At 50.1% G+C, this 13,597-nt stretch overlaps 7 protein-coding genes across 7 annotated transcripts; 1 reads left to right on the forward strand and 6 right to left on the reverse strand.

Moving 5' to 3' along the window:
• Positions 1-852: 852 nt before the first annotated feature.
• On the reverse strand, positions 853-2,032 carry M437DRAFT_74160 (malate dehydrogenase; the record flags this gene model as incomplete). Its single annotated transcript, XM_041026185.1, has 4 exons — positions 853-1,223; positions 1,280-1,657; positions 1,714-1,944; positions 2,020-2,032. The coding sequence occupies 4 exons, from the start codon at positions 2,030-2,032 to the stop codon at positions 853-855; spliced, it is 993 nt and encodes a 330-aa protein (XP_040881358.1).
• Positions 2,033-2,868: 836 nt separating this feature from the next.
• Positions 2,869-4,039, reverse strand: M437DRAFT_45416 (histone-fold-containing protein; the record flags this gene model as incomplete). Its single annotated transcript, XM_041021079.1, has 5 exons — positions 2,869-2,991; positions 3,052-3,705; positions 3,764-3,820; positions 3,876-3,889; positions 3,946-4,039. 5 exons carry the CDS (start codon positions 4,037-4,039, stop codon positions 2,869-2,871), a joined length of 942 nt encoding a protein of 313 aa, XP_040881359.1.
• Positions 4,040-5,154: 1,115 nt separating this feature from the next.
• Positions 5,155-5,805, reverse strand: M437DRAFT_44647 (ribosomal protein S10; the record flags this gene model as incomplete). Its single annotated transcript, XM_041020938.1, has 1 exon — positions 5,155-5,805. A coding segment is annotated over one exon (651 nt), but the record flags the coding sequence as incomplete, so codon positions are not given.
• Positions 5,806-6,309: 504 nt separating this feature from the next.
• Positions 6,310-7,502, forward strand: M437DRAFT_74163 (inosine guanosine and; the record flags this gene model as incomplete). The annotated part of the gene is made up of 5 exons (XM_041026186.1): positions 6,310-6,538; positions 6,588-6,669; positions 6,731-6,810; positions 6,860-7,407; positions 7,470-7,502. The coding sequence occupies 5 exons, from the start codon at positions 6,310-6,312 to the stop codon at positions 7,500-7,502; spliced, it is 972 nt and encodes a 323-aa protein (XP_040881361.1).
• Positions 7,503-7,512: 10 nt separating this feature from the next.
• Positions 7,513-8,437, reverse strand: M437DRAFT_45346 (rRNA-processing protein FCF2; the record flags this gene model as incomplete). The annotated part of the gene is made up of 2 exons (XM_041021075.1): positions 7,513-7,896; positions 8,117-8,437. The coding sequence occupies 2 exons, from the start codon at positions 8,435-8,437 to the stop codon at positions 7,513-7,515; spliced, it is 705 nt and encodes a 234-aa protein (XP_040881362.1).
• A 535-nt stretch (positions 8,438-8,972) lies between these two features.
• Positions 8,973-11,279, reverse strand: M437DRAFT_83276 (uncharacterized protein; the record flags this gene model as incomplete). The annotated part of the gene is made up of 1 exon (XM_041027902.1): positions 8,973-11,279. One exon carries the CDS (start codon positions 11,277-11,279, stop codon positions 8,973-8,975), a length of 2,307 nt encoding a protein of 768 aa, XP_040881363.1.
• A 799-nt stretch (positions 11,280-12,078) lies between these two features.
• On the reverse strand, positions 12,079-13,533 carry M437DRAFT_44633 (alpha/beta-hydrolase; the record flags this gene model as incomplete). The annotated part of the gene is made up of 1 exon (XM_041020936.1): positions 12,079-13,533. A coding segment is annotated over one exon (1,455 nt), but the record flags the coding sequence as incomplete, so codon positions are not given.
• Between the last annotated feature and the right edge of the window lie 64 nt (positions 13,534-13,597).

Consider the following 13,597-nt stretch of genomic DNA (forward strand, 5'->3'; position numbering starts at 1 on the left):
TTCTTTCTTGTATATAGTTACTCCGAACCAAGATATATTGACCACCAAATCTGCCTCTGTCGGACAACGTCTCCCATTGCTCGTGAACATCAAGCTGTCATTCACAAAGAAAAAAAAGACATTTAACCTCGATTCTCCCCGAGATTGCCTGATGAGTGTAGCCTTGTGATTCAAGACTGCTCGCACATCACGATGATCCGACGCATGTCCTGTGACAACCATCATCAAAAAGAAGAAAAAAAAAAATCAGAATTCATAGGATTCCGAGAAACAAAGGATATACTGTTTCGAACTAGAAGATGATCGAAACTCGTCCGCTAGCAGTATACACGTCGTTGTCGATGAAACTTGATTGGGAAAAATATGGCTGGGGATGTGACCCTGGTGTTTCATGTCAAACTCTCCGATATTGATTTACAAGTCAGGGATGTAACATCATGACATGCTAGCCATCCAGAAAGAAAGAAAGAAAGGACTCTAGCAGATACGGGCAGACAGCTCGGTATGCTAGTAAACAAGGTTGTAGATGTTCCATGATGAGCTCATCTGTTAAGGTGAGAAGCCTATCAGAAGTCACAAAAGTCAAAAGATATGTTGATTTGGGAAATGTGGTTGGTATCATTCATTGATTTTTTCATTCATACATATTATGAGAGAACAAGGGTCAATCTCGCTTCACTTGATTGTATCCCTTGATCCCATCGCCATACCTTGCTCATGTCATGCAAAACCACGGGAATAGATTGAACAGTTCGAAACGCTTGAGAAGAGGGATGTCGTGTCAATTCGTTACAATCTATCTGCCACGCATATGGTCAGCACACGACTAATGTCTCGGGCGGTTCAGTCAACTCACTTAGCAGGGGGGTTCTGGATGAATTCAACACCCTTGCTGATGTTGCCAGTCAGACCCTCGTAGCACTTGGTCAAGAGCTTCTTCTCGTAGTCGTTGGCGGAAGAAACAACGTTGATGGCCTTCTTGGCACCCTCGGGGCCGAGCTCAACGGGAACGGAGAAGAAGTCACAACCGGTCTCCTTCTGAATAGCGTCACCGCCGTCAACACCGGGAAGGTAGACGAATGTGGGCTCGGAGACGGAAGACTCGCCCTTGACGGCCTTGAGGACGTTCTCGGCGAAGCGGAAACCGGCGTAGGCCATGGAGAGGGTAGCAGAGCCAGCACCGTCCTTGGCCTTGACGACCTCGTCACCACCAAATTGGACACCTGAGAGGAAAGTGTTAGTCTTGGTGGGTATGAAGTAGAGAACCACGAGAACTCACGGTTGGTGATGGCATCGAGCTTGTCCTCAGGGATCTTGACAGCAGGCTTGGCCTGGCTCCACAGAGGGACAATGGTCTCGCCGGAGTGACCGCCGATAACAGGGATGGTGGTCTTGGCGGGGTTGCTCTCGCCAGTGATCTCAGCGACAAAGGTCTCTGCACGGACAACGTCGAGGGTGGTGACACCGAAGAGCTTCTTGGGGTTGAACTTGCCAGCGGCCTTGAGGACCTCAGCGGCGATGGGGACGGTGCTGTTGACGGGGTTGGAGATGATGAGGACAAAGGCGTCGGGGCAGAACTCGGCCACACCCTTGATGAGGTCGCGGACGATGCCGGCATTGATCTTGAAGAGGTCGTCACGGGTCATACCAGGCTTGCCTGGAGCAGGCATGTTAGTGGTTACTGTAGGTTGTTATGGTGCGGCTGTAACTTACGGGGGATACCAGCGGGGATGATGACCATGTTGGCACCGGTGAAGGCGTGCTTCATGCCGTCGTCCTTGGGAAGGAAGCCCTGGACCTTTGCGGGAGTAGAGATGTGAGAGAGATCGGCAGCAACACCAGGAGTGTTGACAACATCGTAGAGCGAGAGCTCGTCGACCAGAGGGCTTGACTTGACGAGAAGAGACAGAGGCTGGCCAATGCCACCTGAGGCTCCTGCAACAACTAGAGAAGGTATACCATGTCAGCTCCTGACTCTTTCGGACAACAGGCATCTATCCGAGAGCTCTCGTTACATACCGACTTTGACCATAATTGCGGTGTTTGTGAAATGAGAAGGAAGTGTGGGATTGAAGAGAGAAGCTGTTCAAAGTGTATAGAACAGGAAGGAGCCTTTTCAGTAAAGAGGAGTGAGGGAATAGGAAGGAAGACCTGTCTCGGACTTGGGAAACTCAGCAGCACCTGCCAATGCTGCTCTTTGCATGTGAGAGCTTGGACCTTCCCGAACCCTCCCCCGCTCCGTCCTTCGAGTTGCTGGTCATTTCCCCAATTGCCCCTCCTCGATCCTATGCACTAATAATACGCCGACATACGCCCTCCGCAGACCCGACCTGTAATCCAACTCAACACTCATCCATCCGCTTGTATATAGCTCCATTCTCTGCTCGTTCTACCACTCTCAGCATTCTTCATAACAGCATCTCACCACTTGCAAAGCCCGATCCATCACCCCGCCATGCCGAGGCCGGTTTCGGTTAATGAGCGAACAGGGTCTTTACGGGTCACCCATCTGCCTCGTCAACATCCCGATGTCATCAACATATGTCGTACCAGAGCACCTTGGTGGCCAGATCCAAAACAGCCAAGGCTAGCGTTATACAAGATAATAATGCGGAAAGCCTCAGTCTGTGAGCTTCCGGTCTATATTCGTGCACCATCAAGACGTAGAGCTAGAGGTCCGCGAACCCAAACACACTTGTCCCGTAATCTTCCTTGAAACTCTCTACCTTTGCTCTTCCCGGTCCTTCTCGTCCATGATTCGGTAGTTTGTCTGTATCTGGGACTTTTTGTTTGCTTCTTGTTTGTAGTCGTTGTAATAGTAGTGGGGGGTATCAAGTTGTTTGTCATGTTCTCGCTGCATCCATCCGTTCATACTTCGTATTGGTCCCTCTCGCCCTCGGCATCATCTTCAGCTGCACGATAATGATGCTGTCCGTCGTTGCCACTCAATGACGGATCCGTCATTCTTGGTCCTTGCGGCGGGAACATTGGCTAAACACTGGGGTTAGCCTCTGGTTACATCATTCTTCTGCCTCATTCAAGGACACTCACTGGCTGCTGCAACATGTTGTAGCCACCAGCATACATATTAGGGTCAAAGCTATGTTGCTGTGGGTAGGCAGCCGAAGGCGCAGGAGGCGGGTACATGCCCTGCTGCGGAGGATACGTTTCTTGTGCCACGTGCTGGCCCATGGCACCGTAGTCCGTCGGCTGCATATGCTGTTGTCCCTGTTCCTGACTCTGAAGTTGTGCTGCCGCAGGAGGAGCCTGCATTGAAGGTCCAGCAGTGGCAAGCTGTGCATCTGGCACTGGGAAGCTGCCTGGTGGGAAGTCTTGTCTGCGTTTGTGTTGAGGAGTTGCGTCCTCGCGAGGCACAATGTCGATGAGGAAGTCAAACATGTCGCTCTTGGCTAGAGCACTAGCAATGTCGCTTCGTTGCAAGGTACGTCTCTTGTTCTCCTCTGCGTGGATCCATGCGCGCATGGTCAGTTCTGTTATGAAGATGTCACAACCCTTTGCGAATAGGATGGGTGCTTCAGCCGAGATCATCTTGACTTCTGGGTCTGCCTTCATGACCTTCTTGATGCGGGCTAGCGGCAGCTGGTGGATCTTGTAGTCGTGTTCGTCGGTTTCGAGCTTCGTGACCTGATTCTGCCAATACGTGTTCAAGATGTCTCTGTAGTTGCCGGAAAGTCCTTGCGATACCTGTAGAGCCATACATGTTAGTGCACAGCTCATGGTAGTGTTGTGTGTGTTGACTGACGTTCGACCATTGTCCAGTAAATGTCTCTGGTGGAGGTGCGCTACCCTGCGATGCGATCTACAGTCCATGTTAGCCAGAGTCGAGGAGCTGTCGCGCATGGCCCTGAACATACATAGGAGCTAGCACCTGTGTCGCAAGATCAGCTGAAGCACATTACAATAATGCGCACTCTTTGCACCTACCGTAGTGACCACCATGACTGGGATCATAGACTGGACCACCGTCGCGTCCATCATAGCGCTTAGGCGGAGGTACGTTGGAGCCGGAGCTCTGCATGGCGTTGTAATTCGGATTCGACATGACTATGAAGACTCGCGCTATATTGCTCGAGCTATATGCGCCGGATGTCTATAAGACGGAAGACAGACGCCAACGTCAGTACAACAAAGGGTATTTGAATGGGAGATCAAGGTGATGAGGTGGTTCGCGTCGCGTTGCCGAACCGCATCGGCCGGAGTTCGCGCTCGACCCTCACTGCGCTTGACATGCTCTCGCAATATCAACGAAACCTCTTTTCGTTGCAATGGTTTTTGAAACACAAGACAAAAAGCATGAGGGGAACTCACTGACCTATGATCTGCTTCTGAGAAAAAACAGTAGAAACTCTGGCGAATCGGATGGCCTGGCTACACGCTGGGCCAGTACCCGTAGGCAACTTGTGACTGGGCCGTAGGAATGGAGCTTTGACACGCTCTGGTTGGCAAACCAGACTTCGGAGCAAATTCCTGCCCTGATGCTCTAGGGAGCTCGCTGATAGGGACAAAATAATGCGGGCCACTGATGTCGCGAATGAGAATGTGAGTTGGTCGATGATTGGGGAAGAAAGCTGCTGTGTTGCGCTTGTTTATGCAAGATCGGTCTTGACGAGAACAGAAAGTGCAACACAGAAGTACCTACGAAAGTCCATACTTTCCCACGTGATTAAGTTCTTTATATCTTGAACGCATGCTTCGCTGTCAAGGCGGATGCCCGACTGTCTGTACCGTTTACCCATTATGCCTTGTTTTTCTTTGCTTCTTCCCGCTTGCCCACATGGACAAAGGGCCTGAAGGAGCCGCCAGCCTTTCTTCCACCGTGAAACTACCTGCTAATGGAATACTTGCATGACCCACCACGCGAAGCGCACGTTGACATGATGCGATGTCACGGTACTGTGAGGCAGAAATTGTTTTCGAAGATGCTGGTACTACATGTAGCAGAGTCCACCAAGGTCTCAGCAAGGCAGATGTGTGTGAGACATGAAATGAAAACATGAAAGGCGTAGAAGGACAGAAACTCATATCGACAACTCAAAAGCCGTAAATTCCTCCTTTTTACCATTTTATACAAGAAATACTGTACACAGCCAATGGGCGCCTTCAGAATGCGAACAAAAGTAGAAAGTCCTCGGCTTAGTTGGACTTGCCGTAGGTACCCATGGGTGCCAGGGAACCCGAAGCACCCTTGAAGATGTTGTCGTGGATCATGCCATCAACGTCAGCATCGTTGATGCGGTCGCTGCGTCTACCGAACAACTTCAATCTCTCGTCAATCGAAGCCTTTGCCTTTTCAGCCTGCTCGTCCATCTCTTTGCTGACGTCCAGACTTGAGTACTCCCACACATTCGCCTTCATACCCACGCCGTAGTAAGCGTACTTTTGCAAGAAACCCAGCCAGATCTGCACAACCTCGGGGTGTCCATCTTGAATTTGGATCAATCTCCTCAATGTGATACGCTCGAAGTTTTCCTGACTCTTCTTGTGAACGAAGTTGGATCTGGGAACGGTCCAGCGCTCGGTGATCTTGGGAAGCGGCACAGGGCCCTTGGCAGGGAGATTGAGGTAGTAAGCGGCGCGAAGAGCGAAGTCGGCAAAGAATTCGAGGTTGCGCACGCTGTAGGAGCGTAGTTGAAGATCGGCGGCGGGGACACCGTGGGTTGGTGTGCGCTTGAGAGGCTTGAGGTAGTTGAGGTGAATGGAACGAGGGAGACGGAGTGCTTCGAGTTCGCGCTGAATCTCTGGGCTGAAGAAAGGCTCGCGTGCTGGGAGTGTGACACCTCGTGCTCTATGGTTGAAGGCGTCTTAGTATGCCATGTCTGATCTGTAGGCCGGTTCGAGCGAGCTTACTCTTGTGCAGTCTGGCTCATGAAGTCGTCAAAGTCGACGGATGCATCACGCTGGTGTTCGAGGACGACTGATTGGTTGCCATGCCATGGTTGGCGAGACTGGTATACTGTGCGGGCTTGAATTGGTGCAGGAGGCGCAATCTGTCATCGCGCGCTTTGTCAGTCGCTACATCTCGCATGAACTCATCGAACTCACCCTTAGACGTTTCGTCAGCCCAAAGGGCGACCGTAAATATGAAGCCATCGTATCCTGTGTATATACCACCGCCGCACTCGCAGAATGTCAATCTAGAAATCAATCCCGGGATTCATCACTCACCGCTTTCGGCAGAATCATCTTCTTGGCATTCATCGACTCGACTCACACGACCAGCAAACATAGATCTCACAGGTCCAGGACACTCTTTGGATATAACAATCTCATTAGCAACAATCGATCAGAATGGCAGCGGTAAATGATCATTTGCCATCCTCAAAGCCTTCTTCGGAGGCCTATCAGCGGGCATCTAGTTCAGCAGACTTCATCAAGTCCAAACTACCATCACACCTACAGAACCCCCGTGTGGCCATCGTCTGCGGTTCTGGTCTTGGAGGCATTGCAGACACTGTGGCTACTGATAATAAGCTGGAGATCGATTATCATGACATTCCAAACTTCCCAAAGACTACTGGTGAGTTTCATGGTCAACCTTGACATATATACACTGACAAGCATCTTAGTTCAAGGACATGCTGGTAAGCTCGTGGTTGGCACTATGGGAGACACCAAGGTCCCCGTGGTCTTGTTGGTCGGCAGAGCACAGTAAGTAAACAGAATAGTGATTGCGTGATAGACTGTATGCTCATTCGTATGTTCTATCAAGTTTCTATGAAGGTCACACTATGGAGCTCGTGACTTTCGCGACGAGAGTCTGCAAAGTGCTCGGTGTCGAGACCATGATCGGTATGTCTTTGTGTACTCGGCCGCGACAACGGCGCTGACAATAGTACAGTGACCAATGCTGCTGGTGGACTGAACCCAGATTACAGCGTGGGAGACATTGTCTGCCTCAACGATCATCTGAATATGGCTGGACTGGTTGGCTTCCATCCTCTTCGTGGACCCAACGCTGATGATTTTGGTGTACGCTTCCCTCCTCTGTCTGATGCATATGATCTGGGCTTGCGCCAAAAGGCTCATCAGACATGGCAAAAAGTGCGCCCAGCCGACGCCAAGCGCAAACTGCATGAAGGTGTATATGCCTTTGTTGCCGGTCCAACATACGAGACAAGAGCAGAGTGTCGTATGCTACATCAGCTAGGTGCCGACGTGGTCGGTATGTCAACCGTGCCTGAGATTATTGTTGCCAGACACAGTGGCATCAAGATCCTTGCGTTCAGCCTGGTGACTAACAATGCTGTGCTGCAACCTGTACCTCGTGGTGATGATGCTGCTCTGAGCTCCATGTCACCACAAGAGCTCGTGGATCATTTGGGCAAGGGCAAAGCCAACCATGAGGAAGTGATCGAGGCTGGTAGGGAAGCCGCAAAGGATATGCAGGTGCGTATGATGAATAACGGTGGGGTGGTGTGTGATATGAGATGTTGACTGACCCAACGCAGACACTGGTATACAGCATCGTGTCGGACCTGTAAGAACAACGCCTCATCTCTTCTTGGGGTTGACGGCGCGCTTGGCCTGGAGAGCCTTGTAGTACGACTTCTTTCCGCTTGTCTTGGAGGACTGGATGTCGCCATACTTTCTCTTGAAACGGCCCGTGTCCTTTTCGCTGGACAGGACTTCTTCGACAAAGGTCTTCTTGCGATCCTTGTTGTTGATTCTGCCAGAGAAATATTCGGTGGGTCCTTCGACGATGGTACCAACCTGGGAGTACTCTGGAGGTCTCATCTTGCCGTTCTCCTTCTTGTAATGTCTATGCGGATCAAGCACGTTACGCATCTTCAACAGTTGGAGATCTCTCTTCAACTCGGGAGTGAGATCGGTACGAGGCATGTTGTACCACTGTTCACCAGAAGTGGCTTTCTTAGACTGGAGAAGCAGAGCATGTTAGCAATCATCTTCTCTGATGTGAATTCTCAAAACGTGTGTTTGTGCGAATGTGCCTCAGAGTAACTATGAATAAAAAAAACTTCAGTTTGTGCAGAGGGGCACCAAGACGGTGCCCTGATTCCGCGTCAGGAAAAAGTTGGGATAATTTTCCTCATAGGCAAGGGAAATGTGCAGTGAGAAGAAAGGGTTATAAACATACCTCAAGCATCTTCTTCTTGACGGCCACAGGATCCTCGACCTTGCGGATCTGGTTGGACAACTTGCGGTCCTGCTCAGCCAACAAGCGCGAACGGTCAACAGTCGCGACATCTCCAGCGTTCGAGACATAAGGCTGCACCATCTCTCCAGTGTTGAGCTTGGGGAAGTTGAACTGGTTGGCCTTGTCTTTGTCGTCCTTGTCGAAAAGCGCAACGCTGGCATTCTCCTTACGGCGTCTGGCGGCCTGAGCGAGCATTTCCTGCATCTGCTCATCGCTCAAATCCTCCTCATGTTGAGGCACGAATGAGATTACGTCCGCCATGTTTGGATGGCGTCCAAGGAAGGAAGAGAAGAGGTGGAAGAGTGTCGCCAGCCGGAAACTTTTTTAAACTTGAGCTTTGCGCGATGTTGGTCTGTGCACAAACCTGCCAAGCCTGAGTTCATCTCGTCCCTTCTTCGACTGTGCACAACTCCTTTCACGGACATGCATATGTTCGTATGCATACAGGTTAGAAGGAGCGAAGGACAACTGCCTACCTGACTGGCTTTGTCTAAACCTCGCATTCCGCGAACCGCCACGACTCAAAGCTCCCAAGCAAAACACCGAACAGCCCAAAGCATCAGAAATCATCATTGTCTGTGCCTATATCAAATCATTCTATACTCTTCTTTGCTACTCAACCAAGTCACGATCGAACGGAGTTTATTACTGTCACAGACTTGCACAGGCAACTCAAGAACTTTTGGAAATGTTGACTTGCAACATGTCTCTTATCTTTCTCATAACAATAGTACACAGACGATATATTCACACTTACCAGGACACGACCATCAGGCAATGAGTCGTTGTCGATATTCTACTCCTTCCTATCCTTTCTGTTAAAATACTTCTTTGCAATGGCCTTCTCCTGCGCAACAGATTTCAGCACGTGCATCTGTTTCTGGGTCTCGACAGCGCGAGCGATGATGTTCTCAACCTCATCCTTGGACTCGGCAGCAACAAGACTCTCAATCGTAACAGCACCAAAGAAGGCATCGTGGATTCTGGCAATTGTGTCAGTCTTCAAATCCTCAAAATCGAGCATGTTGGGGGTAGTAGGAGATGGAAGCGCAGGCATGCCGAGGACGGTCTCTTCAAGGTGAGTGAGATGTTGGCCAGGGATATTGTTGTAGGCGCTAGCCAAGCCAGGATGAAGTCCATACCATCCTTCGTCGTTGAAGTCATCCTCGGACTCATCAGGAGTGATGTTCTTGACAGGAGACTTGGCAGCTTCATCTGACTCGTCGTCAGACCCATCAGACCCAGGAAACTCATCGGACTCATCAGATTCAGAAGATTCATCGGAATCGTCGCTTGAGCTAGATACAGGCTCTTCGTCACCGGCACCCGCAGACACAGACTCGTTGTCAGAGTCACGGGTAATCTTAGCACCGCCATCAGGAGAACTATCAGAAGAAACATCAGAGGAAGTACCAGAAGCATCAGAGGATGTACCAGAACCATCGATAGAGTCTTTGAAGGTCAATTCGAGTTTGCGCGCAACACGATAGTAGTCCTTCAAGAACTCAGCCCACGCCTTCTGGCTTTCCTCGTTGTAATGCAAGAACTTGGCCTCAGGTCTTGAAAAAATCTCAGAATCAGGTTGAGCTTCAAGGACGCTCGTCGGCAATGGTCCGTATCTTCCAGACTCGAGCTTCCAACGAATCTTTTCATCAACATTCTCACGAGAGAACAGCTTGCGGCGCTGCTCCTCGTTGGCACGGTTGAGGTTTCCTAAGTTGTCAGTGAAAGTCAAAGGATGAGAGGTGTACTTCTCGAAACGGCGCTGAGCGTAGTCGTCGTGTAAGACGAAATCGTATTGACGAATGGTCGATTCGCTGGCACCGACATGACGGGCCAGGCTACAGATGTTGTACTCGGCATCACTCCACGACTCAAGAAGGTAAGAGAACACATTCTCCTTCGATTCCATCTCAGCCCAGCGAGCCAAACTGCACAGAAGATCAATCCAAGCGCTTATCTCACCTAAATCGAGACTGCCAGCGTGGGTGCGGACTTCAACTGTAGGAGGCCCCTTATAGTAACTGTCCTCACAGGGTTCTATACCCGACAATCTCAGAGCATTGTACTTGACACCTTTATACACAGACTTAAGCTCCTCACCACTGGAAGGGGTTTCGATCAACTTCAGCCAGCTGGGAACATTGAAGCTAAGAAGGTCTTTCTCGATCGACTTGGCAGTTTCGGCAGAAAGGGCAGGGACAGGGACCACGCCATCGGTTGGGCTATTTTGTGGGGCCCAACTTTGCGGCTCGTCCGGGTTAATGCCTTGTGCCTTATTACTGATCTGTTTGTGGAGATAGTCAAACATGGCCGTAGAAATTGCAGGGCAGTAAAAGTTGGAGAAGTCCGCTCCTGAATTGACAGTGCCAGGTTTGTACAAGGTGTGGAATCCATCGATATGAATGCCAGGAAGGGGCTCAATCATGTTTGAAGAGTTCCACAACTTCGACCCAGAAAGTGCTCCACTGATACGGTTGGTAGGAAGCACCTGGTCGAAAGAACGCTCCAGAGCTGTCATGGTGCCCAGAAGGCCTTGAACGACATGGACAGGGAGAGCAATGTCGCCGTATGCAAGGTGAACATGAAGGCCTGCAGTCTCGTTAACAAGAACACAGAAGCCAGGTCCAGTGAAAGCCTCGTGAAGAACCTCGAGGAAGCACCTAATTTCGTCGCGCCAACTCCACTCAAGGGGTTCGCCAGTACATGGGTAGCACTGACCCATGGGGCAAGGCGAGGTTCCCTGAAACTTCTGCACGCGAGAGATCAACTCAAGACCACCATAATCGTCACGGACAAGACTCGTTCCGAATTTGCCATCGGTCAACATGACACTTGAATCAGTGTCAAGTGTCCACTTGTCGTTGGTTCCGTCTACATTGTTATCGTGGATGGGCAATGAGAACTCGTGCTCACCTTCCACACAACCAGGATTGTTGCAGGGAAGCTTGACTCGGGCGTTACTGAGCACGCTACGAACGTACTTCTGGGACGAGCCGTATTGCATCCTTATCTTCTTGGGGACAATGGCGATGAACTCAAGCTCAGTACCAAAGGTGATGCGCTGACCAGCAGCGGCAGTGTTGTTGATGCTATCAGACATAATTTTTGTTGCTAAACGTGAAAAGACAGTCGAACTATATAGGTGATTTTCTTCTGATGTTTTTCTGGAACAAGATTCCTAGACTTCTCTATCTACATGAACCGAAACACCGTTTATATGTCTATATGCTGGACTCGAGGTCAAGTACAAAAAGCTTTGTGGTCGCGAACAAGGAGGACTCGAAGTTTAATATAACACACAATGGCACTTTTGTGCGAGTATGGCTTTGAGCCGTTTGGATGAAAGAACGTTAATGGAATTAACAATGCAATGTGAGATGAAGGGTGGCATTGTGTACCAAAAGCTTTGCCGACAAGAGACAAAGACTGCGATCTCCAACGATTTCTCGTCTAGATTTGACATCTTGGATTAGCTCCTCTTTTCCTGAGAGTGACACGACTTCGGGGTGGATAGATGTAAGGATAGCACAGAAGTGCTCGGTGCAACAACCGAGGATATGAACAGTCACGGCGAGTGGCTTTGACGAAGAACAAATCTCGAGCCGAAGGCTCAATACGATGACAAAGAGATAGCATCACCAAGCAAGGACAGAGCGAGTTTTGCCCTCGCTTGCACACGATATGTTCCCGAGCGTTTGACGAGGATGCGGCAAATGCAACACGAACACCGCCATGATAGTGATTGCCGAAGCCCTCAGATCGCTGACGCTTAGATGAAGTATTGCAAGGACGTCTTCAGAGTCAGTCCAGGTTCATGATCGCTGAAGTCGTTGAGTGGCAAACGAACTCATGCAATCTGATCAGCAATCCAGCAACCCACGGTGAGGAGCCAGACGTTCTCATGGTATCGGCGTGGCAGTCGATCTCATCTCAGCGCTATGAGACGATGAAGAGCTTGTTGTCGTAGAAGCATCTTTGCAGCCCCACCAGCCTGGCGTCAAACACGTTGAGCTAGAGACACTCGTCGACGTCGATGTTGTCTTCGTAGTAGTAGACTCATCCCGACAACCCCACCAGCCAGGAGTGCGGCAAGTCGTAGTCGTGGTAGTAGTGAGTTCCGTCGAAGAAGCAGTCTTTGTTGAGCTGGTCGTCGTCTTTGTCCCATTGCCCTCAAAGAACGACCATTCAGAGCAGTCCTTGCAACCAACATCTTGTGTGCATACCGGGACCGTGTCATAAGCTTCTAGGACATCTTTGATGACGCTGCTGATTCTGTGTGTGCCGATTGAGACCCTCCAACCCTTATCACCAACTGTATCGTATGTGCAATTGAACCCTGTGTGGCATTTGCTCTGGAAAGCATATCCCGCAAGCGTGCAAGACGAGTCATACGAATTGCAGTTTCCGACATATATCGGGTCTGCAGTATGACCGAAATGAAACGTGCCGGTATAATGTTGTCTACCAGATTGACCAATCTGGTGACCTGGTGGTGTTGGCAGACCTAATCGATGAGCAGCAAGTGCATCAGGAAAAGTCTCGAAAGTCAGAGTTGGTAGACCATAAGTAGCACCAAGAAGAGAGGATACCACACCTCCTAACGAGTGTCCAGTAAGCCAAACATCAGCGTTCGGATACAAAGCCGTCACGTTATGATATAGCGCCCTCGCAGCATGATAATAACTACTCTTTTTCCTCAAACTACTCACCAAACAAGTAGCATTGCAAGTCTTTGCATCAGTCTGGCATTCGCAAACTCTTTTCCATGCATATTGGCCTCCTTGCCCGCAACAACAACTTCCAAATAGGTTGTCGTTTACTCTGTCGTTGTTTGTTGTCTCTGGAGGATCGAAGAACCAGAGGGACGTGCCTTTCAACCCGACTACGACGGTTTTGTTGTGCGTGTCGGCGAAGATGTGGCCGCGGAGCCCATCGGACTCCCAGCCGAAATCTTCGGTATAGTTGAAGCCGCCGCCAATGTCGATCCAGTCGCCTTTACGAGGGATGGAGACGTAGGCGTTTGCCGCCATGTGGGCGAAGCTTAGGACTGTCTTCTTATCGGTCACATCAGGGCTGGAGACCTCGTCTAGAGTCCAGGCTTCTGCATCGAGAGCTTTGGCTTCACCGAAGGTAGCTCCATGCTCTAATAAGCCGTCAACGACATGTTGTCTGCGATCAGCAAGGCGCTGTATCATCAACGTATCCGACTGCACAGAAAACGCATCCCAAGCTGGTCTAAGAATGGTTGTCCCAGCTTCGTTCTCGTACTCAAGCAGTGTGTCCTTGTTGATATCGACTTTCCGTAAGAGATGCGGATACTGATGAGAGCCTTTATGGTATATATGTCTCAAAGTCTGTGATCGAACACATTAGACCTGTCGAATCTTGAGAAAGAGACATGGCAAAATACAAAATCAT

This window comes from Aureobasidium melanogenum (genome assembly GCF_000721775.1).
Source record: "Aureobasidium melanogenum CBS 110374 unplaced genomic scaffold scaffold_6, whole genome shotgun sequence".
Lineage (NCBI taxonomy): Eukaryota > Fungi > Ascomycota > Dothideomycetes > Dothideales > Saccotheciaceae > Aureobasidium > Aureobasidium melanogenum.